The following is a 26,077-nucleotide window of genomic DNA, read 5'->3' as shown; positions in this document are numbered from 1 at the left end:
AAACAAAAAATAGAAGGTAAGTACTCAGGGGCTGTTAGTACTCCAGCTACCATGACTCAATGGAAATCTGCTATTACCATTGTCTCAGTACCTGTCTGCTCTGTTCCCTGATTCTGCTGTCCTTCCTTGCAAAGATTTTCTCCATGGCCAGTTTGAGTAATGTGTCTCTCTGCTGGGTTCCTACAACACCAGAGCTCCCTGTGAGCACTGGGCTGGTCATGACCTTTGGCTCACATCCTTGGACCTATCTATGGACATCAGCTATCCTGAGTGTTGAGACCTCCAGCTCAGGGGCACACCTACATTATTGTCTGTTCTTTGGGCCCAATATTGGGTACCCAGTAGTGAAGAGCTCTCTCCTCAAGGCAGTGAAACTGAACTGCTCTGCATTCCCTGGGACACCCCATCTCACCCTGCCTTACCAAGTACACAGCATCTCGGGCTTCCACGGCTGCCAGGTGACCCAGGGTGGTCTTCATGGTGGTAATTGAAGGTGTCTTCCGAAGAAGAATCTTGGTTTGGATGGTGACTTCAGTGGGCTTGATTCCTGGCCACTTCCTGCAAATATACATGGCTTCCTCCTTCCTAATCCACTCACCATCCCCATTGGGAAAGCATATTATAATGGCTTCAAACTGCTATGTATATGTCCCCTAGAGCATTTAAGGTAGCTATTAAGTTCTCCGAAACCATTTCCATACTTCTGCCAAAGTATCCACAAATCACTGGTTTGATATAGGGAGGAGATGCCACACCTCAACTCAATTCCCCTTCCTCTGCAGGCTGTCAGCTAAGGCAGGAGTCTATGATTCCTGGCTCATATTCTTAAAATCCTGTAGAGGACACAGCCAAGATCACAGCTGGGAGAGTCACTGATTTTGGCATTCATGCAGAATTCTGTTCTCTCTGACAGCAGTGACCTGAGAAAATGCACCTCCTCCTGGGACAGGACCACCCTTTCTTTGTGAGAACCTTAGCCAGTAGCCATGGAGCTCTTAGTGTGTGCCCAGGGGTGCTCTATGAACAACCTCCCTTTTCTCTTCATAGCACAACAGACTGCCACAGGTGAGGAAACTGAGTCTTGAGCTCAAGGCCTTTCCAAGGTTACCTAGTCTGAGCTGGAAGCCTGAGCCCCCAGCCCCCAGCAGACGCAGCCATTCATGGTGTCTGTCCTTTGCCACTCCAGGCTCTTACCTGCTCCCACGTTCTATCAGGGGCTTTTCACTCTCTTCCTCCAGGGAGAGCCTGGCCAGTTTCTTCCGTATGAGGAGTGATGTTTTCTGCTTGGGGACATCCATCCCTATAAGGAAAGAGACTAGTTACTGACTGTGGCTGACTGAGGCTGACAGCCTGAGATAAAGGGACTTCTCCCTGGGGTAACATTTAGTGACCAGTGGCCTTGCCCATTATAAGCCTGGCTTGCTCATCTACCTTTTCCAGTGCCTTCTGGCTGTCTAGCTGCCTAGTAGTATTGGAGTTTGAACTCTGGACCTCGCACTTCTTAAGTAGGTGCTCCATCACTTGAACCATGTCCTTGGTCCTTTGCTTTAGTTATTTTTTGGATAGGATCTCTTGCTTTTTGTAGCCCTGGACTGTGATCCTCTTAATTATGCATCAAATGTAGCCGACAGAGGGTACCACTACACATGGCTTATTATTTGAGATAAGTCTTGCTAATGTTGGGTTTTTGGGTTTTTTTTGGCCAGGCTGACCTTAAACTTCCTGATCTTCCCCTCTTTAGTAGCTAGTTGCATGTAGATGGGATTATAGTCATGAACCATGCTTTCTTCATGTGTGAAGTGAGGCTTGGAAGCAGGGGCCTCCCAGGCCTGAAATTTTGCCTTTGTGGATGGTAGAGCTAGCAGCTTGGCCCAGAGAACCCAAAACAAGATAGGCAGAAACTGCCTAGACACCGGAATCTAGTGACCTATGCAAGGTACCACAATGGGCTCTAGTGCATCTTATCTGCCTGTCCTCAATGGGGTCTCAACCACGTGTTTCTAGAAGCCTTCCTAAATGAGGCTGGGCCTTGACAAAGAGACCTATCATATTGGAGAGTGGCCAATACTTCAAAAATATGCGTAATGTTTTTGACCCAGAAGCTGCAAGCCAGGAGTTTGTTGATTCCAAATAGAATTCTGTCTATCTTCAAAACAATTATAAGAGTAAGAAACTATAGATGGTCCAGTGCTTAACCATAGGGAATGAATTACTAAATCATAGAGATCAGCAACCAGAAATGCTCACGAAGGAGAATCCATGGGCCTTTGAAGTCCACCTGTAAATCAGGTGTCCTGGTGCCACGCCCCTCCTCAACCCCACCTAGCACTTGCAGGCCCGCATCCACGACGGGGGAAGGGGAGGGGACTAGGAGGGTGAACAGCAGGGCACCGATTTCTGGGTGGAACTGATTCCTAGTTCACATTGAATGTTACTTTATTGTGATAAATATTTTATAGAATAAATGTGTTTTTGTAATAGAAAACTTTAGTGGTAGAATGGATTTTGCTTTGGGGGCAATAAACAGATGACACTGAATATATGATCTTAACCTTTTTGTGTACATTATTTATATAAGTTAGATGTCATTAATTGTGGAAGGAAAGAAAGCTTTAGGAGCTTTTCCACATCCCAGCCAGCAAGTGCTCAGAAAAGCCGGATACCTGTCTCTTAGCTCTGTGTCTTTCATTCTCCTTTTCTCCCCTTAGTCTCTGTCTCACACAGATTTGTGTAAGTATCTGCGAGTTTTCATGTGGGTACCATTATTGTGTTTTAAACATGGGATTAGAGACATGTCTTGGTTATCCATTTGTTGTTTTTTTTCACATAAAAGCCCTCTATTGTCCGCATTTCTTCATGTGTGAAGTGAGGCTTGGAAGCAGGGCCCCCCCCCCACCTTTTTGTCATGGGGCTTGACTTGGGGCCTATGCTCTCTGTCCCTGAGCCTCTGTGGGCTTAAGGCTAACACTCTACCACTTTGAGCCATGGTGCCACTTCCAGGTTTTTCTGTGTATATGGTACTGAGGAATCAAACCCAGGGCTTCATGCATGCTAGGCAAGTACTCTACCACTAAGTCACATTCCCAGTCCCTGTTTTGATTTAAAAAAAAAAAAAAGAATTTCTATTGGCATACGTTAAAATGCACTGAGTAAAGGGTTTCATCACGTGCCATTTCACATGTGGAATGTACTTTGATCATATATATATGATCACATATAATGTACTTTGATTATATATCATGTACTTTGATCATAGTCCTTCTGTTATATCTTCTCAACCCCCTCATTTTCCCCTCTCTTTCCCTTCCCCTTCTACCTCCCTAATAGTACTTCATTTACTTTCATGACCTTTGTTTTTTCCCTAGTTTCCCCTGCTGTCTTCATGGCCTCTGGTTCTCATGCCATATTCAGAGAAAAATGGGTCTTACCCAAGGATTATGAAAAAACTTATGGCTAGGGTTCCATTTCTTTACAATCTCCTAGCATTTGCCTTTTTAATTAAAAAATTATTTTTAATGCAAACAATGAACACCAATAAGTCCCTCAATGAGAAGCTATTTGTACCCTGGTAGAGGTGGGGTGGGGTTGACATCTTTCCCCTCTCCTCCACCAGTCCACCCAGCAAGCTCACTGGGGCAAGAGCATGGGGCAGGCACACAACTTACTTGCAGTTTGGAGGTCATCCACAGTGACCACTTCATCCAACTGCTGCAGGAACCTCTCAGTGAAGTTGGCCAAGCTGACTATGAAAAAGCGGCCATATTTCCAGGCAAATTCCTAGAGGAGACACAGTGCAGGGATGCAGGGAAAAGAGGTGAGGCTAGCCAAGGGAGAACCAGGTTGGCTCTGCAGCAAGGATTTGTGGAACCCACTGGTGAGCCAATGCCAAAGGCATTTTGCTAGTTTTGTCTGAATTAATTGAACTCTGATCATTAGAGCCAGGGGGCCCCTTGCAAGTGTTGATTTGGCTTAAGATTCAAAGATGGCCAATTTACAGGTGAAAATAAAACTAGACAAAGATCAGGGGAGAAATGTCATTACTAATTTTGTAAATAATGAATTTAGAAGTCAAGAGGAATCAATGTAAAATAATCAATCATGACCACTTCACCTACAGAACCCACCCACTGCTTTGGCTCAGGTTCCAACCAAAGGCCACACCCTGTACTGCTGTTGGCTACGGACGAAGGCTATCCTCGATGCTGCCCTCACTGTGTAGACGGAGAATCAATGACCATGGCTCACTGACCTCCAGTTTCTCTTTGTTGGTCTTAATTGCACACTCCATCTCTTCTTGTCTTTGTACTTCTGCTTCATTTAGAGTCTCCATTTGTTGGGAATACGTGGGATGTCCAATATTTGGATGGAGCTCCTGAGAATTTTCATCCTTTGATCAAAAATCCAGAATTCAACAGGGTTTTGAGCGAGACTTGAGATCAGGAGTAAAATTTCACCAGCTTATGCCTCTGTTGGCTAAAGTCATGGTCAGACAGATGTGTTCCTTGAACTGAATTATGACCTGGGTGTGTAAGAGGCCATGGGTGGGCAGAGGAGTGAGCAGCAGAAAGGACAAGATGGAGCATGGCTGATGCCTGTTTGGGGAATTGGAGGGAGGGTAAGCTAAGCATCTGCTCCAGCACAATCAGGGCTTTAGTTCAATAAAAATCCACACTAATCATGTCCCATGGCTTTAAGAACCAGTGTGGGAAGCCATTGTTGAGTTCAATGACCATGGCCCTATCCAGAAGATTCTCCCATTAAATACAATAGAGCTTAATGGATGCATTTGTGAAGAAATGGTGACTCCATTTTTATTTCACGGTGCTTCCTGTCCCTCAGTTCCTATCTAAGACTCCCCAGCCTGGCTCATATTCTTACCTTGTACTTGGCCTACCCAAGAGCACTTGCCTCCATTCTGAAATGCCAGCACTCCTCGTCCTGGAGTAGTGTTGACTGGTCCTACAACCCTCACCTTCTTTTGCTCTAGCAGCTTCTTCTGACTCTCAAACTCTTCCTGAATGTCATTCATGGCGGTGCATAACTTTTTCCAGAGCTGCTCCTTGAAATTCTCCATCACTAGCCAACACACCTGGGGTAGCAGCTCCTCAAATCTCCTCACCTGGGCTCGTAATTCTGCAAGAATTGAAGGAAGAGAACCAGAGGAGGGGACAGAGTAGAATCAAGGTGCTGGGGTGATCTAACAAAGGCCCAAAGTAGTTTCTCAGGGGGAAATCACTGGTCTCCCATGTGATAATTGCCAGTCCATTAAAAGGGACCTTTAGCCAAACCTAATGAGTTGAAGGGGCTCTTCCTTTCCACTCTAGTGACTTCTCAGCTCCTTTAAATTGTGTTGTGTCATTCAACAGTTCTGCCAAGATCTCATCCATTGCTTCTTAAACATTGCTTTGACTCTAGTCTCCTCCCTCTTCTCTGCCTTCAAATAACCACCTGCTCCTCTGTTCACTTTTCCACCTGTCTCCAATATTTTCATCTCTTTCTGTGTTGCATTATGAATATTTGCCAGTTCACTGATTCCTCTTTCATTGGTGTATTACTTGGTAGTAAACTCAATCGTGGTTTTAAATTTTTAGTATTCACTTTGACTTTTTAGAAATTCCATTTGTTTGCTCTCCTGTTCTTTACTCAGGTTTCAGATGCCTTCTTTTGTGTTATATATTTATATTTACATCATTTTATATTGTACTTTCAATATCTGAAGTCTTTGCTGTTCTCATTCTGTACTTCTTGCTTATGGTACTCTGTATAGGAGCTTATTGTTAGTTTATTATATTGAGTGATTATTCTGGGATTTTTTTGTGTGTGTGGGTATAGTCAGAGGCCTGATTTGAAGGTGAGTTTTCTAGAGAGGTTTGTAATGCTTCTATTAAGCAAGATCTGAATGCTGTCAATCAATTTAAGTTGAGATCTTTTTACTGATCCACAAAAAAATTGAATTCAGGTAGAGAAATCATTTAGAGACGGTTTACAGTTCTGGATTATCATTATAGTTTGTTTCATTTAGTTTTGTTCCCCCAGTACCAAGGCTTCAGATAGAATCGTTTTCTTCTAGTTCATTCCCTTACTTGGTAGGTGGAGCCCACTAGAGGTCCATTTTTATGTGAAACTTCCTACTTTAGATGGTCTTCAGATTTCTCTCCAGTTCCCAGTGCCCTAGAGGCCATGGAATTTGAACCTCAAGTTCACCTGGGGGTCAGGGCAGTGACCAAGGTTTGCTCTGAATTTATCCTTTAGATTTCCTATATGCATTTAATTGTGGCCTTGTGTGTTTCTTTCTTTATAGCTACCTTATCAACACATTTAAAATATTCCATTCCCCAAATCTTGTAACCTAGCAGTTTACAAGTTTGCAAATGGAGAGCTAGCAAAGGTACTGGACTACCAGAATAAATGGAGGTCTCTCCTGAGGGAAAGTTGAGTCTGCCACAGGGTTACCTAATTTACAGCACTTCCCAAGCCCATTTGACCACAGGACATTGGGAGCAAGTAAGACCTGGAGAAACAAAATGCTGACTGTAGCTACAGAGGGAGGAAATCCATACAGACAGTAGGATGTTGCTTCTTTAGGGCCAGGAGAGGATGGAGTAATGAGAATTCAAAGAGCAGTGGTAGTGAAGATTGCACAGTTCTGCAAATAAACTTAAGACCATTGAAAGGTAAGAAAATATGCCCATAAATCTGTCAAAAATAACTGGAAGAGCCACACACTGGTGGCTCACACCTGTAACCCTAGCTACTTAGGAGGCTGAGATCTGAGGATCATGGTTCTGGCTAGCCCAGGAAGAAAAGTCTCTGAGACTCTTATCTCCAATAAACTACTTAGAAAAAGCCAGAAGTGATTCTGTAGCTCAGGTGATCGAGTGCTAGCCTTGAGTACTTACAGGCTAGAGACAGTACCCAGGCCTTGAGTTCAAGCCCCAGGACTGGCAAAAACAAAACAGAAACCAGAAATAACTGGAAGAAACAAAGTGTTTTTAGTGGTAAAGGTCACATTTCAATGGGCATGGTAGTACATGGTTATAATCTCAGCACTGTGGAAGCTGAGGTAGGAGGATCAAGGCTGGCCTGGGCTACATATAAAAATAAAAAACTCCACATTCGTCAAGAAAAGTGAGCGTGGGGGTGTGTGTGTGTGTGTGTGTGTGTGTGTGTGTGTGTGTGTGTGTGTGTGTGTTTCTCGCAATTAAATCTGTTTGTTGCTTTTACCCAATTTGGAAAGGTCAGCTTTCCACAGGGAGGTTCCTTTGCCTCCCCAGTGACTCCACAAGAGGAGAGTCTGAGGCTGAGATCCATCACTAGTTTGTGCCACACTTTCCAGCCTATTGCCTACTCACCCATGACGCAGGAAGTGTGGTACTCATCTGTCTGGCTCTGGTACTCCATGATCTTCTTGGTGATGTGCTCAGCGCACTGGTCGAAGTTTTCATGCATGCATTCAGGCCTGGAGACTGGGCGCTTCTCTTTGCGGTAAAACTCCTGCCAGAAGAGTTCAACAGCGTGTGAGTGAGGGCTCTCCCCACCCAGGGCAGGGGTCATGGATTCTGGTTCACTCACTACCACATCCCTAAGCTTTTGCTTGTGTTGCTCCTGCCACTTTTTACCTGCAGAACCTACCTGGCATGGCTCTAGACCCTAAATGGCCTTCCTTACTCCTTGAATGGGTTAACAAAATCCTCGTTCTCCTTCAAGACCTCAAATTGTGACTAGCTGGGAGCTGACTAGGAAGTACCAAGCAGGATGCAGGATTTAGGTCACAAAGCTAGGCAAGTCATTCCCATAGCCCTGCATGGTCCCCTGTGCCCCACCATCCATGTCTGTTGACCTTCTGCTGGGTACTGGGTACCTTAGGGACAGAGACTGAGTTTGTTCCTCTTGGCACACCAATACCTGGCATGCAGTTGGTATCCAAGAAACATTCAGTGAATGATGATGTAATTGAATAAATAAATGTTTAAGGACCTAGGGATGATTTCTAGGAAGGTCAAAACCACAACAAGACAGGATTTAAGGAGACCATAAGGGGTCTCCAGCCTCTGTTCCTGAGTGCTCATGATCAGCAGACTGTAGAAAGTCAGCCGGGGTGGGGGGGGGGGCTGTTTCCTGAGTGAGCACAGGTTGGTGGGCAATGGCCCTTACCTCCACAACGGTCATCAGGTGGTCGTTGCTCTCCCAGAGGAGGCTTATGATGATTCCTTTGAAATCTCTGCAATATTCACAAGCAGATCTGTGAGATCTCTTCTAGATACACCAACAGGGACAAAACCAGAACATTCCAAGTGTTCTATTTTAGCCCTGCCACTTCTGATAACTGCTTTCTATTGGCAGGACCTTTGCACACCCCAATTTACCTCCAAAACAGAGCTGCCAACTTCCTTCTCCATCACATTGATTCCTGTTCTTCCTCAGATTCCAGCTCCATGTCAATTCTTTCTTTCTTTTTGCCAGTCCTGGGGCTTGAACCCAGGCCCTGAGCACTGTCCCTGAGCTTCTTTTGCTCAAGGCTAGTACTCTACCACTTGAGCCACAGTGCCATTTCCAGATTTTTTTGTTTATGTGATACTGAGGAATCAAACCCAGGGCTTTATGCATGTGAGGCAAGCACTCTACCACTAAGCCACATTTCCAGCCCACCAGTACCAATTCTTGACTGCCTAGTTCTACTACTTCAGCGTATGCCTCACCTCCTACAGAGATCTATTCAGGTGGATTGATTTGACTGGCTGATTAATCTACATATTTCTCCACATTTCGCAACAGACTATAAACTACACCAAGTGTTTAAAATATGAATTGGGAAGTCATTAGGCTGAAATAGCTGTACTTCCTGGGTTTAACTGCATGAGCAAAGCAGAACTCAATTCAGAATGAATGGCCATAGTTTAGGAAAACAAAACTTGAGTTTAACCAATCAGAAATAGCCAATTAATGTCAAAGTGGGGACTTTTCACACCAGCAAATCTAATATTTTCTTCATCTTGCCTCTGTGAACACCTTATACAAGTTTTCTCCTTTGGTAGAGCCATGAACCATACGCACCTGGCACTGCCAGTTCATGAGTCACTATTTTCTCAAGTAAACAATTAACATTGCCATGTGCCCAAGTTCATCCTCTAACACAGGGTGTGGAGAGAGAGAGAGAGAGAGAGTGAGAGAAAGAGAGAGAGAAAGAGTCTGCAGGGCTAAGACTCCTGCCAAGAAGTGGTGCTGGGGAATCCCTCACTAAGGGGATGAATGCTCACTGTGGAGCTTGATTTTCTCCAGAGGCTTTGAGTCTCTTGAACTTGACATTTCCTTGAAATGAAGTTGTACTGTATGGACCAGATCTTTGATCCCTGAATAATGAAGAAAATAGAAAAAATAGAAAAAAATAGAAAAAAAATGGATGAGGGCAGCATTGGATAAGCACTCCCCCCCACACCATCCTCTCCCCATCTCAATGTCAAAAACCCTGCTGCCTGCTACCATGGGATGCTTAACTTGAAAAAATACACAATGTTGGCGAAAACATCTCTCCACACATGTAGATGAAATAGACTGCCCCATAACTGTTCCCACCTCACCCTCCTCTTCTGATCAGTCTCCATAGCCCTTCAATGGATTCTGCTTTGGTGGCCTCCTGGCTGCAACTGGTTCGATGGAGTTAAAGGGAACATTATGGCCACTTACTCAACTGAAGGAGAGGGCCTGTCCCCACCTGGTACTTTCTGTCCATTCTGTTCGGCTTGGAGTGCCGTGACATGCTGTAGGACGAAGGTGCATCAATAATCTTCAGTTTGGGGTTAGACAAAAGACAGAACTGGACCTGCGGAAGCTCTGCCTGGGAGTATGCCAGGCCTCCTATGAATCAAGCTGTGGAGGTGAAACCCTACAAGACACTTCACCATTCCTCTGAAAACTTACCTTGGAGTGAACACTTTACTGCTAAAGCCCAGCAGAGGCCACAGGGAGAGATCAAGGGGCACAGATACTCAAACTCAGAAATTTTCATCTACCCTTACCCATAGTAAGGGCCCAAACAAAATCATGGTGACCCACATTATGCTAACCAAAGTAAGTAAACATATGATATACCCTGTTAGACATGAATTTCACATACACAATAAGCAACGTTGAATGTTAAATATGCCCTATAAAGTATTTAGAACAAACTCATCCAAAAAATAGGTGTTACTGATCTGAGATTGAAATTGAGCTGGGCCAGGTGTTGTTGGCTTATGCTTGTAACCTTAACTACTCAGGAGACTGAGATCTGAGGATTGTGATTGGAAGCCAGTATGGGCAGGAAGGTCTGTAAGACTCTTATTTCCAATTAACCAGCAAAAAGTTGGAGCTGTGGTAGAATGCTAGCCTTGATTGGATGAAGCTCAGCAACAGCACCAGATCTTGTACAAGCCCCAGTACTGGCACATACATTAAAAAAAAAAAAACCCTGGGCCCTCTCTTATTTGGCAGTCCTGGCAACATAGACTTCATTTTATAACTTCTTAAAGACTGAACATCAAAAGATCCGGAAGATGGCGCCGCCACAGTAGGGAGGCACCCCGACTTGCTCCAACTGAATACTGGCTGGGAACTCCAGCACCCAACACCCCATCAAGAACCCAGCAAAACCAGCAGCCAAGAGCAGTGGAGAAACGCAGGAAAACAAAAAGGAGCAAAAAAGAAGAGCCAAAAACCCACACGGAGCCGTAGAATCTACAGGGCACCCTCCCCCCACCAGCTGACCGTGGCCCGAACAGGGCCAGGCTGGGAAAGGGGACCTAGCGATCAGCAGACCGACTGCCAGGAGCACAGAGTCCAGACAGCAGGACTCCACGGACACCAGGGAGAGTGCAGACCAAGACACACAGTGACAGCGGTGACAGGAAGTTCGGGTCCACACCAGGAAAGGACATAAGCGGCTGGGGAACCCAGCGGTGCAGAAGGGGAGAGCCGGGGACAACACCACGACCTTTCGCCACCCCCGAAGGACCAACGGCGGTACGGGACACACACACAATCCAGGACCAGTGAGTCTCCCATAACCCCCTCCCCCAACGGGAGACCAGCTGTCAGAGACCCAAACCCTACAAAGAAGCTAGAACTCCCTCCCTCCCCCTCCCCACCCCGAGGGAACAAAGAACCCCCAAATCAGGCAGGAAGCTCCCATCAGGCTCTGGGAAGTCACAGGAGTTTAGCAGGGCAAGGGCGGAGCAGCCCCAAGGCTGCCCAGGAGCCTGAACTGGCCGAACCGGCCCTGCCCCCTTCCCAACGGCCAGCAGTGCAAGCCCCACCCGAAGCGCCTGGACCTCGTGGACTTTTACAACTAAAATCACAGGCGCCGGTGGGCAATACTAGCACAGCAGGGACACCTGGGCCTGATCACGCACCCCCCTCGCAGCGGAGGCACAGTCTGAGGGCATTAACCCGCACCTGGACAGTTGATCCCACTGGGCCCCACACATACCACCCCCCACAGCGGACTCACGGGAGGGCGTAAGCACAACCCAACAACCCGGGGCTCGCTCTGGTAGGCGTACCCAGCTCAGGTGGACAGGGCCACAGCGGCAGCGCCCGTTGTAGTGGGCACACAGCACACAGGTGGGCGGGGCCCCTGGCGACAGCGCCGCTCTGGTAGGCGTACCCCGCTCAGGTGGGCGGGGCCACCGTGGCAGCACCTACACAGGAGGACAGAGCTCTCCATCGGCCCGTGCCCACTCAGTTTGGTGCATTTTGCACAAGTGGGTGGGCGGCCCCTCAACAACACCGGCCCCGGAGCAGTCCACACAGGAAGGCAAACTGCCTGAGAGGTGAGCTCCTCTGACCAAGATACAGAGTGGAAAAAAGAACCAAAGAAGAGATAAGCCTCCACGCCACGCTGAATTAGCGACCAGCAAACCCCCAACAGGGGCACGCTAGGGTCAGCATAGCACAGCGGCAGGACACTGTCCCGCAGAGAAAGACACAGAACCTACCGGCCCCCAAGTGCAGGGAGAGTGACCACCTCAGCAACAACCGAGAAGGTCACGCTCACCCATTGGGAAGCAAGGTCCAACAGCCAAACCCAAACCCAGAGCCAGGATACCAGGGCACAAGGCTCCCACTGACGGACCAGCGGGAACCAGCACAAAACAAAACCAGGGAAGCCACCCACAAATCTCCAGGTGCGCAAATCACAAAGAAATGTAACACAGTTCATCAAAGGGCAAGCCAACTCACCAGCTCCAAAAAGCAGCACGACTGAAGAGGAGATGGAGAATAAAAAAGCAAATGAGGCCATGTTAACAGAAATGATGGAAAGCGTCAGAAACGAAATCAGAAAACAATTCCAGGAGTTTAGAGTGGAAGTCTTGAAGGACATCCAGGAAACCAAGAAAGAAATGGAAGCGAAAATGGATACAATGCAAACCTCCGTTAAAGAAGACCTTAACATCTTGAGAAGTGAAATGCATGAAAAAATAGATTTAAAATACAACTCTTGGGGCTGGGGATATAGCCTAGTGGCAAGAGTGCCTGCCTCGGATACGCGAGGCCCTAGGTTCGATTCCCCAGCACCACATATACAGAAAACGGCCAGAAGCGGCGCTGTGGCTCAAGTGGCAGAGTGCTAGCCTTGAGCGGGAAGAAGCCAGGGACAGTGCTCAGGCCCTGAGTCCAAGGCCCAGGACTGGCAAAAAAAAAAAAAAAAAAAAAAAATACAACTCTTTAAAGGAAGAAATTTCCATGATCAGAGCTGACCTGACAACCATAAATAGCTCTCTGACATCCATAAACTCCGTAATTGAATCCACAGCACAAAGAATTGACCATATGGAATCCAGAATCTCTCTCGGACGATGAAGCAGCCAACAACAACCAGAAAATTACCACACTACAAGAAACGGTGAAGCTTCAGGGCAGACTAATCCAGGAACTAATAGACAAAGACAAGAGATACAATCTGTGCATAATTGGAATAGAAGAAGGAGCCAAGTACCAGAGCAGAGGGCTTCATCATATTTTCAATAAAGTTATTGCAGAAAACTTCCCCAATCTCACAAGGGACCCCATCCAGGTAACCGAAGTCTATAGGACACCTGGCAGGCCAGACCCCAGAAAAGCCACCCCAAGGCACATAATATTCAAGACTTCAGATCTCAAGAATAAAGAGCAAATTCTGAATGCAGCCAAAGCGAAGAAAGAAATTTTCTACAATGGGAAGAGGAACCGTATAACAGCAGACCTCTCCACGCAAACCTACCAAGTGCGAAGTGAGTGGAAGAACACCATCCAAATTCTACAGGCCAACAATATGCAACCTAGGATTAAATATCCAGCGAAACTGGAGTTCACATTCGAAGGGAAAACCAGATCTTTCCATAGCAAAGAGGATGTAAAGGAGTATGTGAATAAAAAACCAGCCCTACAGCGAATTCTAAGAGGGGAATCCCACCCAACAGAGATCGTACAGGACACACAGACAGAAACAGAAACAGAAAGAGCAGCTCACTAAAGACAAGAAAAAAAAAAGAGGAAAGAACAGCTCAACAAGAAAATGGAAGGAGAAAAAACACTCTTATCCTTGATCTCTTTGAATATAAATGGCATAAACTCTCCGATAAAGAGGAACAGACTGGCAGAATGGATCCGCAAACAAAAAGTTGGCATCTGTTGTCTACAAGAGACCTACCTTACAACAAGGGACAAAAACAGGCTCCAAATGAAAGGATGGAGCAAGATCTTCCAAGCAAAAGCACCTACCAAAACGGTCGGTGTAGCCATCCTGATCTCAGACAAGCTGGACTTTTCATTAAAATCAACTCAAAAAGACAAAGAAGGACACTACATTTTAATACAAGCAAAAATCCAGAATCAAGACATCACAGTGATAATGTATACTCACCGAACAAAAGAGGCCCCACATATGTCAAGCAAATTCTCACGGAATTACAGAACAAGATAGACGCAAACACAATCATAGTGGGAGACTTTAATACCCCACTCTCTCCAAGAGACAGATCCAACACCCAGAGGATCAGCAAGGGAGCTGAGAACCTAAGTAACACCATATCCCAAATGGATCTGACAGATCTATACAGAATCTTCCACCCTACAGAGACCCAATACACCTTCTTCTCAGCAGCCCATGGATCATACTCCAAAATAGACCATGTCATAGCCCACACAAAGAACCTCAGCAAATACAAAAGTATTGACGTCATCCCATGTATTATATCTGATCACAGTGGATTAAAGATAACCCTCAATAACAACGGTTACCACAGAGGCTATACACATTCTTGGAGGCTAAACCCCACACTGTTAGCCAACACATGGGCCACAGACCAAATTAAATATGAAATCAACAAATTCATAAGCCACAATGACAATGAAAATACATCACAAAGAAACCTATGGGACACAGCTAAGGCAGTACTGAGGGGCAAGATCATTGCCCTCAGCACTCACATTAAAAGAATGGAAGCAGAGCAGGTGAATAACCTCACGATGAAACTAAAACAACTGGAGAAACAAGAAATGACCGAATCTAAAATGACTAGGAGGAGAGATATCACAAAGATTAAAGAAGAGATAAATCTGATTGAAAATAGAAAGACCATTCAACAAATAAATAAGACTAAAAGCTGGTTCTTTGAGAAAATAAATAAAATTGACAGACCCCTCGCAAGACTTACAAAAAAAAAGAAGAGAAGAGATGTAAAATCAGGGACTCCACCGGAAAAATTACAACAAGTACACACGATATTCAAACAATCATAAGGAGCTATTTCCTCTATTCAGTAAAAAACAATAATTTTACAGAAATGGATCAATTCTTAGAGAAGTATAAACTGCCCAAACTGAACCAAGAAGAAATAAATCAACTAAATAAACCAATAATTTACAGTGAGATACAGGAGATAATCAAGAACCTCCCAACAAAGAAAAGCCCAGGCCCAGATGGATTCACCAACGAATTCTATAAAACCTTTAGTGAGGAGCCAATACCAATACTCCTCAAACTCTTCCATGAAATAGAAACAGAGGGAGAAATCCCAAACTAATTCTATGAAGCTAATATCATACTCATTCCCAAACCAGGCAAAGACTCAACAAAAAAAGAGAACTACAGACCAATATCACTAATGAACACAGATGCAAAGCTCCTCAATAAAATATTAGCTAACAGGATCCAGAAACTGATCAAGAAAATTATACATCATGACCAAGTAGGCTTCATCCCACAGTCACAAGGATGGTTCAACATCCGTAAATCAATCAACGTAATTCACCACATAAACAGAACTAAAATCAAGAATCACATTGCTATCTCAGTCGATGCCCAAAAAGCCTTTGACAAAATACAACATCCATACTTATTAAAAGCTTTGGAGAGAACAGGAATAGATGGAACATTCCTCAAAACAATAAAAGCCATATACAACAGACCAACTGCTAACATCATATTAAATGGAGAGAAACTTAAATCATTCCCCCTAAACTCAGGAACAAGACAAGGATGCCCACTCTCCCCACTTCTTTTCAACATAGTGCTGGAATCCCCTAGCCATAGCAGTAAGGCAAGAGGAGGACATCAAAGGGATCCACATCGGCAAGGAAGAAATCAAGTTATCCCTATTCGCAGATGACATGATCTTATATCTGAAGGACCCAAAAAACTCAGTCCCCAAACTCCTACACCTAATAAACCATTTTGTCAAAGTAGCAGGATACAAAATCAATCCACAAAAGTCAGCAGCTTTTCTGTACACCAGCAATAGACAAACAGAAAAGGAAATTATGGAAACAATTCCATTTATAGTAGCTAAAAAAAGAATAAAGTACCTAGGGATCAACTTAACCAAGGATGTGATGGACCTATTTAATGAAAACTATAAAAATCTAATAAGGGAAATCAAAGAAGACACAAGGAGATGGAAAGACCTCCCATGCTCATGGGTAGGCAGTATCAATATAGTGAAAATGGCCATATTGCCCAAATTGTTATACAAATTCAATGCAATCCCTATCAAAATCCCAGTCACATTCTTCACTGAAATAGAGAAAGCAATCCATAAATTCATATTGAACAGCAAAAGACCTAGAATAGCCAAAGCAATTCTAGGCAAAAAAAGCAGTGCAGGAGGTATCACAATACCAGACTTCAAGCTCTACTACAGGGCCATCATAACAAAAACAGCCTGGTATTGTTATAAAAACAGATCGGAAGACCAATGGATTAGAATTGAAGATCCAGAAATAAAATTGCACTCTTACAGTCAGCTGATATTCGACAAAGGAGCTAAAGACATACAGTGGAATAAACATAGCCTCTTCAACTACTGGTGCTGGAAGAACTGGGCAGCCATATGCAGAAAACTCAAAGTAGACCCAAGCCTATCACCATGCACCAAGATCAACTCAAAATGGATCAAGGACCTCAATATCAGACCTGAATCCTTGAAACAACTGAAGGACAGAGTAGGAAAGATGCTAGAACTTATAGGCACAGGAAGGAACTTCCTGAATAGAGTCCCAGGGGCACAACAAATAGGGGAGAGACTCGACAAATGGGACTATTACAAATTAAAAAGTTTCTGCACAGCTAAGGACATAGCTACCAAAACAGAAAGACAGCCAACCATATGGGAAAGGATCTTTACCAGCACAGCAACAAAGGCCTAATCTCTGTCATCTACAGAGAACTCAAAAAACTAAGCCCCTCCAAGCCCAATAAACCAATTAGGAAATGGGCAAAGGAGCTAAAGAGAGACTTCACAAGAGAAGAAATAAAAATGGCAAAGAAACATATGAGGAAATGTTCAACATCCCTGGTAGTAAAGGAAATGCAAATAAAAACAACCTGAGATACCACCTCACCCCAGTTAGAATGGCCTATACTCTGAACTCAGGCAACAACAAATGTTGGAGGGGGTGCGGGGAAAGAGGAACCCTTCTCCATTGTTGGTGGGAGTGCAAATTAGTACAACCACTTTGGAGAACAGTATGGAGGTTTCTCAAAAAGCTCAATATAGACCTACCCTATGACCCAGCCATACCACTCCTAGGCATCTATCCTAAACAGCAAGTCCCAAGATATCAAAAAGACATTTGTACTTCCATGTTTATCGCAGCACAATTCACAATAGCCAAAATATGGAAACAACTCAGATGCCCCTCCACAGATGAATGGATCCAAAAAATATGGTACCTGTACACAATGGAATACTACATAGCGATTAGGAATGGTGAAATATTGTTATTCGCAGGGAAATGGTCAGAACTCGAACAAATAATGTTGAGTGAGACAAGCCTAGAATACAGAAAACAAAGGGGCATGATCTCCCTGATATATGACTGTTAAGAAAGGGAGACGGAGAGACAGTAGAGACCAGGTCCGTGAAACCAAAAACTGCTTGTCAAATGGTATTTCCCACAGGATTGGGGCAGCGACCCAACAGTATGTAACTAAAACCAAACAACTACTCAACATATAAAGGTCAAAAATTGACCTCTCAGTGGAATACAATAGCTCAAAAGCTAGGTATGTACGTTCATATAAGACTACTGCCGACATATTGTCTAATATCGACATTACATTTAAAGCCCTAGGCGAATTTTCTTGGGTTTGGCCACGGGGCTACTGTATATGTTCTTGATACATTGTATATTGTATATATGTCTACCTGACCTAGAGAAGGGAAAGAAAAACAGGGCGTAAGATATCACAAGAAATGTACACACTGCCCTACTATGTAACTGTACCCTTTTTGCACAACACCTTGTCAAAAAAAATTGTGTTCAATTAATAAATAAATTAAATTTAAAAAAAAGACTGAACATCAAAACAGATGATGGTGGGATCACATATTAAAAAAGAATTTTCACCTCAAACCCATAATACATTGCCTAGCCCATCAGCCTCCCTGCCTGTGTGAGCAGTCTGAAACAACCTGTGGGCCAGGTGTTGGAGGACAGATTTCTTTTTTTTTTTTTTTTTTGCCAGTTCTGGGCCTTGGACTCAGGGCCTGAGCACTGTCCCTGGCTTCTTCCCGCTCATGGCTAGCACTCTGCCACTTGAGCCACAGCGCCGCTTCTGTCCGTTTTCTGTATATGTGGTGCTGGGGAATCGAACCTAGGGCCTCATGTATCTGAGGCAGGCACTCTTGCCACTAGGCTATATCCCCAGCCCTGGAGGACAGATTTCTATTTCTAGCAATAGTTCAGGAAGCTAAACAATATCTGTTTCTATCATAGGACCAAGTTCTCTATGTTTTCACCCCATTTCCCACTGAGGACCAACTAGAGAAAGCCAAATGATGTGCCTTAACCAACCATGCTGAATGCCTGGCTTTCAGTGGGCTGGCGTCCAGCTTTCCCCAACCCACACCCTCCAACCAGACATACCTGAGTGAGGCCTTTCCTGCTTACTGTCAGGTGGCTTCCCACTGCCCTGCCTGCCCTGAAGCCATCAAATGCACTAAATTGGCCAACTCCTTACTGTAGCATTTCTGAATCAATAGTCTTTGCTTGTCTCACTTTGTTGGCCTTTGCTTCTCTCCACATCGCAGATGACACAGGGTTCAGAAAGACTTTCTTCAGATAAAAGCAAAGCAAAGCTTCTTCTCTTATTCTCAAAGTCAGAAATCAAGCCATGTCAACCAGGGTTTATGAAAGATTCAGAAACTTGATTCAGCCATGTGGCTGTTATCCACCTTCCATAAAATCTACCATTGGAAGCTGGTGGCCAGAGCTTCAGGTGTAATGATCCCTTCCTTAATTGGGGGGGGGGGGAGGGCAATGGACATAAGACTCCTATGTCTGTGCTGTCACACCAGAAAAGCCATCTGCTCTGTGGCTCCACATTGTAACCATGACTATGTGTGTGAGAAGGTGGCAGGACTAGCAATCACCTGCTATGCCATGGACACATTTCTCAACTTCTAGGCACTTCCCCAGGTGGGAGGGATATGAGAGCCACCTCCCTCCACAGGATGAGTTCTGGCCTGAGCCCCAAAGTGTGAACATACGGAATATGCTGGGGTCACAGTCTGGGAGAGCAAGTGAGTCATCTCTGGCCCTCAGAGGTACAGGTTTTGTGTGAGAAGACGAGATCCCATGCAGACTGGCATACCTACCTCCCTTCTGAGGTGGCGCTGGCACTGTGCAAGGACTTCTTCAATGAATTTTCTGCCCTGCAAGGAAATCGCTTCCCGACTTTGGGTGACAAGTGCCAGGACAAGAACAGAGAACAGCAGGTAAGGATGGGCCACAATTACCACCAGCTCCCCCATCTCCAGGTACCCCAAGACTCACAGGCCCGCCTGGTGCCGCTCATCGGCTGTTCTTTGTCACACAGGTTCCCTGATTTCATCTTAGGAATTCTGAAACCAAAGCTTTTTGACAGTGATCACAAGAACAACTCAGGACAGGTTTGGAGCAGCATTCCTGCACATAGATGTCAACATGGGCTCAGGAGTTCAGGCGAGGAACTAAGGCTGTGTGAGGGAAAGCTCCTGGCCTGAGGTCCCCAGGAACTCTAGTGTACAGGTCCCCAAAGCCAGCCTCCAAAAACTCAGGTGCAGGAGCCACAGTGTAGGATACTCACTCTAGGATCCTCTTGATCACTTCCACGACAGGGTCGTCAAGCAGCGACTTCCCCATGCGACTTGGCTGTGCAAAAGACTCAGGATTGACCAGGCCTATTTTGGCCTCCTCCTCGAGGGCCTCTGAGGACACCAGGATATCACTCTCTACCTCCAAATCAGTCATGATGTTGTCCTGTGGTCCACAGAGAAGGGTTGAGTGTGTGGAACCCAGCTTGGGACCTGGGGAGGCAGCCAGCCAGCTGGTTCATACTCCACAGCCACCTCTCCAAGTGGTGGCTGGAGGCAAGCTGCCTGGTCTCCTGCAGCCTCCCCTTTCCTCTCCTAGAAAATAATGGAGGTCCTGTCTTCCTTACAGGGCTGTTCATTTGTCCATTTCTCTACTCACTCATGCCCTTAGGAATGCTTCCTGTGTGTCCACAGGTAGAGAGAGGCCACATGACATGGTTTAAGCAGGAGAGATGGACCTTAATGCACAAATAAATGCTTGGTTGAAATTTGGAGCAGTGTTCTGAAGGAAAAATTCTAGTATCTTCTGTGGGAGATTTGATGAAAGATCTGATGTGAGGTCACAGTTTTGGTTTCAGGGATACCCATGTTGGGTTTTTAACCAAATGGATGAGAGAATGAATGAAAGAGGCTGAGTGACAATTACTTGGGTTCTTTTTTCCCAGGGTTTGGTCTGGCTACACCAGGGATACACCAGTGGGTATGTGAGAGGGCATGGCAGTCGGATACAGAAGACACTAAGGGTTGGGATAAAATGGTGGACTTCAGGTAAGAAGGAGGAGGCTGAGGTGGGATGAGGCCCTACTGGGAAAGAAGAGGTGTCAGAAGACAAGGGATCTCCTGAGAGATCCTTGCAGGTAGGTAGCCCATGTGGGATTGCAGCTTAGATCTCACCCCACAGCTTGTGACTCTTTCACAGCAAGCATCCCAACAAGGCCCACCTGGGAACCCAGACAACAGCTTGCCCACCATTCTCTACCAGCCTGTCCCATTCATTACCATAAAGACATCTTGAGTGACAGACGCCACGTCCAGGCCGCAGTTGAGGTACTTAATCCTCTGGTTCAGTTTTTCTTTCCAAGTTCGGACAAACCCAAGGAGGTCATCTGTGGTCACCTCCTAGAGGAAACATGGAGGAAGCTGGCAGGTTCACAGGAAGTGAAGGAACACAGCAAGTACAGTGATGACACTTCTGGTTCCTCAAAGTTCCTTCACTTGTAGGAAAGGCTCTGGGGAGTGGGGAATGCTGGCTAGCTCTCTCGGGTATCTACCCTGTGGAAGTACATCCTTCACTGACAGGGGTATGGGGGTGGGAGTGGGTTTCTGTTCCTGGTTCTATGGATTCCATTCTGGACAAATGACTCAAACTTGCTTGACTCACTCTCCTCACCTATAGGATTGGGATCTGGATATTCCCTAGGATTGCCTCTAGCTATTATGTCATTGCAGGAAAATGGATGGAAAGGAGATCACAATGTTAAATAAGCACAACAAAAGACCAATGTTTTCCCTGATATGCAGAATCAGTCTTTAAAAAATGACAGACACGTGTTAAAGGAAGACTATTTCAAAGTAGGAAGCAGCAAGAGGGAACAGGGCGAAGAAAGAGAACATCAGAGAGATGAAAACAAACCGCACACTTTATAAACATGTATGAAAATAGAATAAAAAGCTCATTGAAATTGTTTTACAAAGATAAAGAGTAACAAGGAGGGATTATGATCAAAGTACATCATAAAAATAATGACATCCTTTTGTGCAATTAATATAAGCTAATCAAAAACAAGGAGACGTAGTCTGGGTAGAAAGGGTATGAGACAGTGACTAGAAAGGCCAACTGGGCATCTCCATAGCAATACTGAACAGGCATCCTTTCTGGACCAGCACTCCACAAGTGCACAGGGGTGCACCCTCATTACATATTGAGGGCATCACCACTCTTTCCTTATCACTGCTCCACAGACTGTAAACCAGTCTCCTCCATCAAAATAGAACTGCTGTATACCCAAGCTCTCCCTTTTTCCACTTGGGCAGGAGGCTGACCAAGCCCCCGACACCCACCTAACTAGAGAGGACTGAAGGGGGTGTGGGAGGGGGGAGAAAATAGAAGCCACTAAACATTTCAAATCTAGAGAGACAGAGCTTTCCCTAGTCAGCCAGTGGAAGAGTCACAGCAGGTTAACCAGTTTGTCCCTGGCTCCTAAGAGGTGGGCTCATAAGGGAAAACAGGGAAGTCGTGGGCAGACACATCAGTGCTGCAGTGAACTCAGCCAATATGAGGAAATGAGCATGACAATACATGACCTGAGAGTGTCCGTAGAAGCTGAGGATAGTAGGTCATTCATGCTATACTCTGTGCTCTGTGGGTGTTGGGACTTTTCTCAAGAATCATGCATTTCTTGCTGGGTGCTAGTGGCTCACACCTGTAATCTCAGGAGGCTGAGATTTGAGGGTCGAGGTTTGAAGCCAGCCCAGGAAGAAAAGTCTCTATGAGACATTTATCTCTAATTAACCACCCAAAAATTGGAAGTGGAGCTGTGGCTCAAGTGGTAGAGAACTAGCCTTGAGCACAAAGAGGCTCAGGAACAGTGCCCAGGCCCTGAGTTCAGGCCCTGCAACAGAGGAGGAAAAAAAAAAACCACCATGCATCTATATAGAAAAGGCAATAAAGATAAAGAAAATGTTTTCTTGGTACACACAACAATGGAACCTAATTCAACTCCAAGAAGGGTAGAAAAGGAGAGGCGCACATTCCTTTCTTAGGGCCTTAGGACAGGGGCCTCTGGTTCTGGAGGACTCTTTGTGGGCTGACAAGGAAAGCCCCAGGCATGCCAAGGGCACACATGGCATAGGGGCAGAGCCATGATCTCCTGGCAGAAAAACAAGCACAAGTGCAAAGACACCAGAGACTGAAAAGTTCAAGAACTGGGGGATTCAGACCCTTGCCTCACTGAAGTCTAGATGTGTGCCTGGATTGGTTGAGGAAGGGCACCATGGCTGATTTCTTTTCTTTTCCTTCCACTGAGTAAAACAGGTTGAATAAGAAGGTTCTGAACTCCCTGCACACTCCACACCCCACTTGTGCTGGGGATACCTCAGTGTAAGAATGTCTCAAGACATTTTGACTATACCCAAGCAGAACCAACTAAGAACTCACTGTCTTATCTCCTTTGGGATTTCGACACATTTCTATCTTGTCTTGGAGCTGCTTCAGAGAGTAATTTAATCCATCTGTTTGTGAATTGGATTTTGCCACCTAGAAAATCAGAAGGGTCAAGATTTTGTTTCTAGAATATAAACTGATGATGAAAGAGTTCAGCAAAACATTTGAGAAGGGGCTGGGAAGGTGGCTTAGTGGTAGAGTGCTTGCCTAGCATGCATGAAGCCCTGGGTTCAATTCCTCAGTGTCACATAAACAGAAAATGCTGGAAATGGTGCTGTGGCTCAAGTGGTAGAGTACTAGACTTGAGCAAAAGAAGTTCAGGGACAGTGCCCAGGCCCTGAGTTCAAGCCCCAGGACTGGCAAAACAAAAATCTGAGAAATTGATTAAGCACTGAAAAAAATGAAATGAGGCACAAGGAAAAAAAAACTCATAGCACCACTATGAGAGAAAAGCCATCCAAATGGGTGTTTTTGAAAAATCTTTGAAGAATAGAGTTATAAGCCAGGTGTGGGTGGCTCACACCTGTAATCGTAGCAACGCAGGAGGCTGAGATCTGAGGATAAATTAGAAGTCAGCCTGGGCTAGAAAGTCAGAGCCAAGGCCCAGAGTTCAAGTCCTAGTACTAGCAAAAAAAAAAAAAATAGAAGAGTTTATAAAGCTGTAAAAAATAGCAAGGGGCAAGTCCAAATATGTCTCCATCTTCTCATTGACAGGAAAATATCTTAACAATAAATCTTAAACAGGAATTAAAACTCTGAGGTAGAATCATGGCCTGTTACTTCCTTCTTGTATTCGTTCTGTATTTTCTGTATTTTCCATAGTGGAAATGCACTTTGCTGATACTTGCTAGTGCAAATGAAACCCTTACGTGGTTGGTGCTAGCCCCACGTGGGCAGGGTGTTCCCATCATTCCTCCAGGATACTCTGCTTCCCACTTCTCCTGACTGGCTGGCTCCTATTTCTCCCTCAAGCCTTGGGAAGCCCCATTCTGATTAAACCTTCCTCTCTTACACCCCCATGGGCCTTACACATTTGCTCCCCTTCTAGGCATAGATGGCTTGCCCAACATGGTGCGTAGTGTGCAATGTGTCAGTGACTGGTGGGAGTTATTAAGAATTTCATTTGTCTGCTGGGCACCAATGGCTTACACCTATAATCCTAATTACTCAGGAGGCTGAGATCTAAGGATTGTAGTTTGAAGCCACCCCGAATAGGAAAATCCGTGAGATTCTTATCTCCAATTAACCACCAAAAAGCTGGAAGTAGAGCTGTGGCTCAAGTGGTAGGGTGCTAGCCTTGAACAAAAAGAGCTTTGGGACAGCCTCCCAAGCCCTGAGTTCAAGCCCCAGAACTGGCACACACACAGAAGTCTTATTTATCTTCCAAGCAGAAAAACAAGTCTCATTGGATAGACAGCATGCTTATATCCCAGCAACTGGACACTACTGGTGTGCAGGTAGGTGTGTGTAACAAATAGCCTCTGGATGGATGATGCCATACCTGACACTTGATGTTTACTTGCAAATTTGTCATCAACCTCTGGATTTTCTCTATGAAAATAAGGTCCACAGACAAGTTATGGAATTTGCTCTCAAATTTATTGATGACATCGTTGGCCTGTGAAGAAAGATTAAAAATTTTATTTGTTTTTGTTTTTGGCCAGTCCTGGGGCTTGAACTCAGGGCCTGAGCACTGTCCCTGGCTTTTTTTTTTGCTCAAGGCTAGCACTCTACCACTTGAGCCATAGTGCCACTTCTGGCTTTTTCTATATATGTGGTGCTGAGGAATAGAATCCAGGGTTTCATGTATATGAGGCGAGTACTTTACCCCTAGGCCATATTCCCAGCCCCAGATTAAAAATTTTAGTAAAGCATCAGGCAGTTGGTCAGGCAGAGAGCAGGAGGAATGATCAAGGTTCAAGACCAGACGGCATAGAAGTTTGAGCAACTTCTATCTTAACCAGCGAAAAACCAAGCACCATATATATGATTGTCATTCCAGCTGCATGGGAAGCATAAATAGGAGGGTCAAAGTGCAGGCCAGCTTGGGCAAAAAGTGAAATCCTATCATAAAAATAAAGCTAAAAGGGCTAGAGGCATAGCTCAAGTAGTAGAGTATCTACCTTGCAAATGAGAGGCTGAATTCAAACCCCAGTACTGGGGAAAAAATTCTGGAATGTCAAACCTCAAGAAGGGGAGCAGTTCAGCTGCTTCCCTTAGAGGTGACAGCCTGTGATGCACTCTTATGGGTACCACCTAAAGGGTAGGCAAGGGGTCCCCACCTGGTCCAGGTACTCATTTTCCATCTTCTCCATGTGGATCATGATTAAATTTTCAACATACTCTATCCGGGAAGCCTCCTTCTCCAGACGATGACACAGAGACTCAATTTCTTCATGGGAAAAATCACCTCCCTCTGAAAACAACCTGATAATCAAGGGGGAGAAAATAAAAGCCACCAATCAGATGTGAAAGTCCCTACCCATCCTAAATCTTAGGACATTAGACCCAAAGGGCAAGAAGATAGGCAAATAAACGCAGGGACTACCAGCACAAGAACAGGGATTAACAAATGGTAGGTTTTCCACTCATGTCAGAGTGCCTGGAAGATCCAATCACGACAAATAAATGCCAAACAAAATTAAAAATTGAAACATTTTCTTGGAGTCACATGAGGATAAGAATTCTGCAGACTGAGTGGTGGGTTGACATTGTCCAAAAAGAAATGTACTCATTACCTGACTTACATAACTGTAACCTCTCTGTACATCATCTTTATAATAATAATTTTTTTTAAAAAAAAGAATTCTTGCTGGATACCAGTGGCTCATGCCTCTAATCCTCTCTACTCAGGAGGCTGAGATCTGAAGATTATGATTTGATGCCAGCCCAGGGAGGAAAGTTCATGAGACTCTTATCTCCAATAAACTATTCAGAAAAAGCTGGAATGGTGCTATGGCTCAAATGGTAGAACACTAGCCCTGAGCACAAAGAGGCTCAGGGACAGTGTCCAGGCCTCGAGTTCAAGCCCCAGGACTGGAAAAAAAAAAAAAAAGAGAATTCTGCAGTCTCAGATAACGTGAAAGCAGAGTCCCTTGGGATGTGAGTAGTTACCAAGGCTTTACCCTAGAGATGTTGAGTCTGAGCCACAGTGACTGTACACGGAGAGGGGAAAGCTATGGAGCTGACTGCTGAGTATGACACTTTCAGTTCAAACTGAATGGGAAATGAAGCTCACCAGGTACCAGGACCCTACTTTATCTAGATCAGAGGCTGGAGGAAAAGAGAAAGAGCTTGCCAGGCATTAGTGGCTCCTGCCTAT

General features: G+C 45.1%; 1 protein-coding gene across 1 annotated transcript in view; it reads right to left on the bottom strand.

The window, feature by feature from the left end:
* The window catches only part of Ccdc180 (coiled-coil domain containing 180), a 51,359-nt gene that overhangs the window by 1,345 nt on the left and 23,937 nt on the right, over positions 1-26,077 (bottom strand). Inside the window, exons 22-36 of the mRNA XM_048348298.1 lie at positions 25,038-25,182; positions 24,257-24,373; positions 22,750-22,848; positions 20,592-20,711; positions 19,586-19,758; positions 19,294-19,361; positions 19,116-19,194; positions 9,681-9,758; positions 8,155-8,221; positions 7,353-7,494; positions 4,973-5,133; positions 4,250-4,387; positions 3,666-3,777; positions 1,195-1,300; positions 423-558 (exon numbers count right to left, since the gene is read on the bottom strand). Coding sequence (XP_048204255.1) covers positions 423-558; positions 1,195-1,300; positions 3,666-3,777; positions 4,250-4,387; positions 4,973-5,133; positions 7,353-7,494; positions 8,155-8,221; positions 9,681-9,758; positions 19,116-19,194; positions 19,294-19,361; positions 19,586-19,758; positions 20,592-20,711; positions 22,750-22,848; positions 24,257-24,373; positions 25,038-25,182 — 1,741 coding nt within the window. The remainder of the gene's footprint in view (positions 1-422; positions 559-1,194; positions 1,301-3,665; positions 3,778-4,249; positions 4,388-4,972; positions 5,134-7,352; positions 7,495-8,154; positions 8,222-9,680; positions 9,759-19,115; positions 19,195-19,293; positions 19,362-19,585; positions 19,759-20,591; positions 20,712-22,749; positions 22,849-24,256; positions 24,374-25,037; positions 25,183-26,077) is intronic.

Source organism: Perognathus longimembris, chromosome 1 (genome assembly GCF_023159225.1).
Source record: "Perognathus longimembris pacificus isolate PPM17 chromosome 1, ASM2315922v1, whole genome shotgun sequence".
NCBI classification, from domain to species: domain Eukaryota; kingdom Metazoa; phylum Chordata; class Mammalia; order Rodentia; family Heteromyidae; genus Perognathus; species Perognathus longimembris.
Note: the sequence above shows the minus strand (reverse complement) of the source record. Positions and strands in the feature narration are given on the sequence as shown.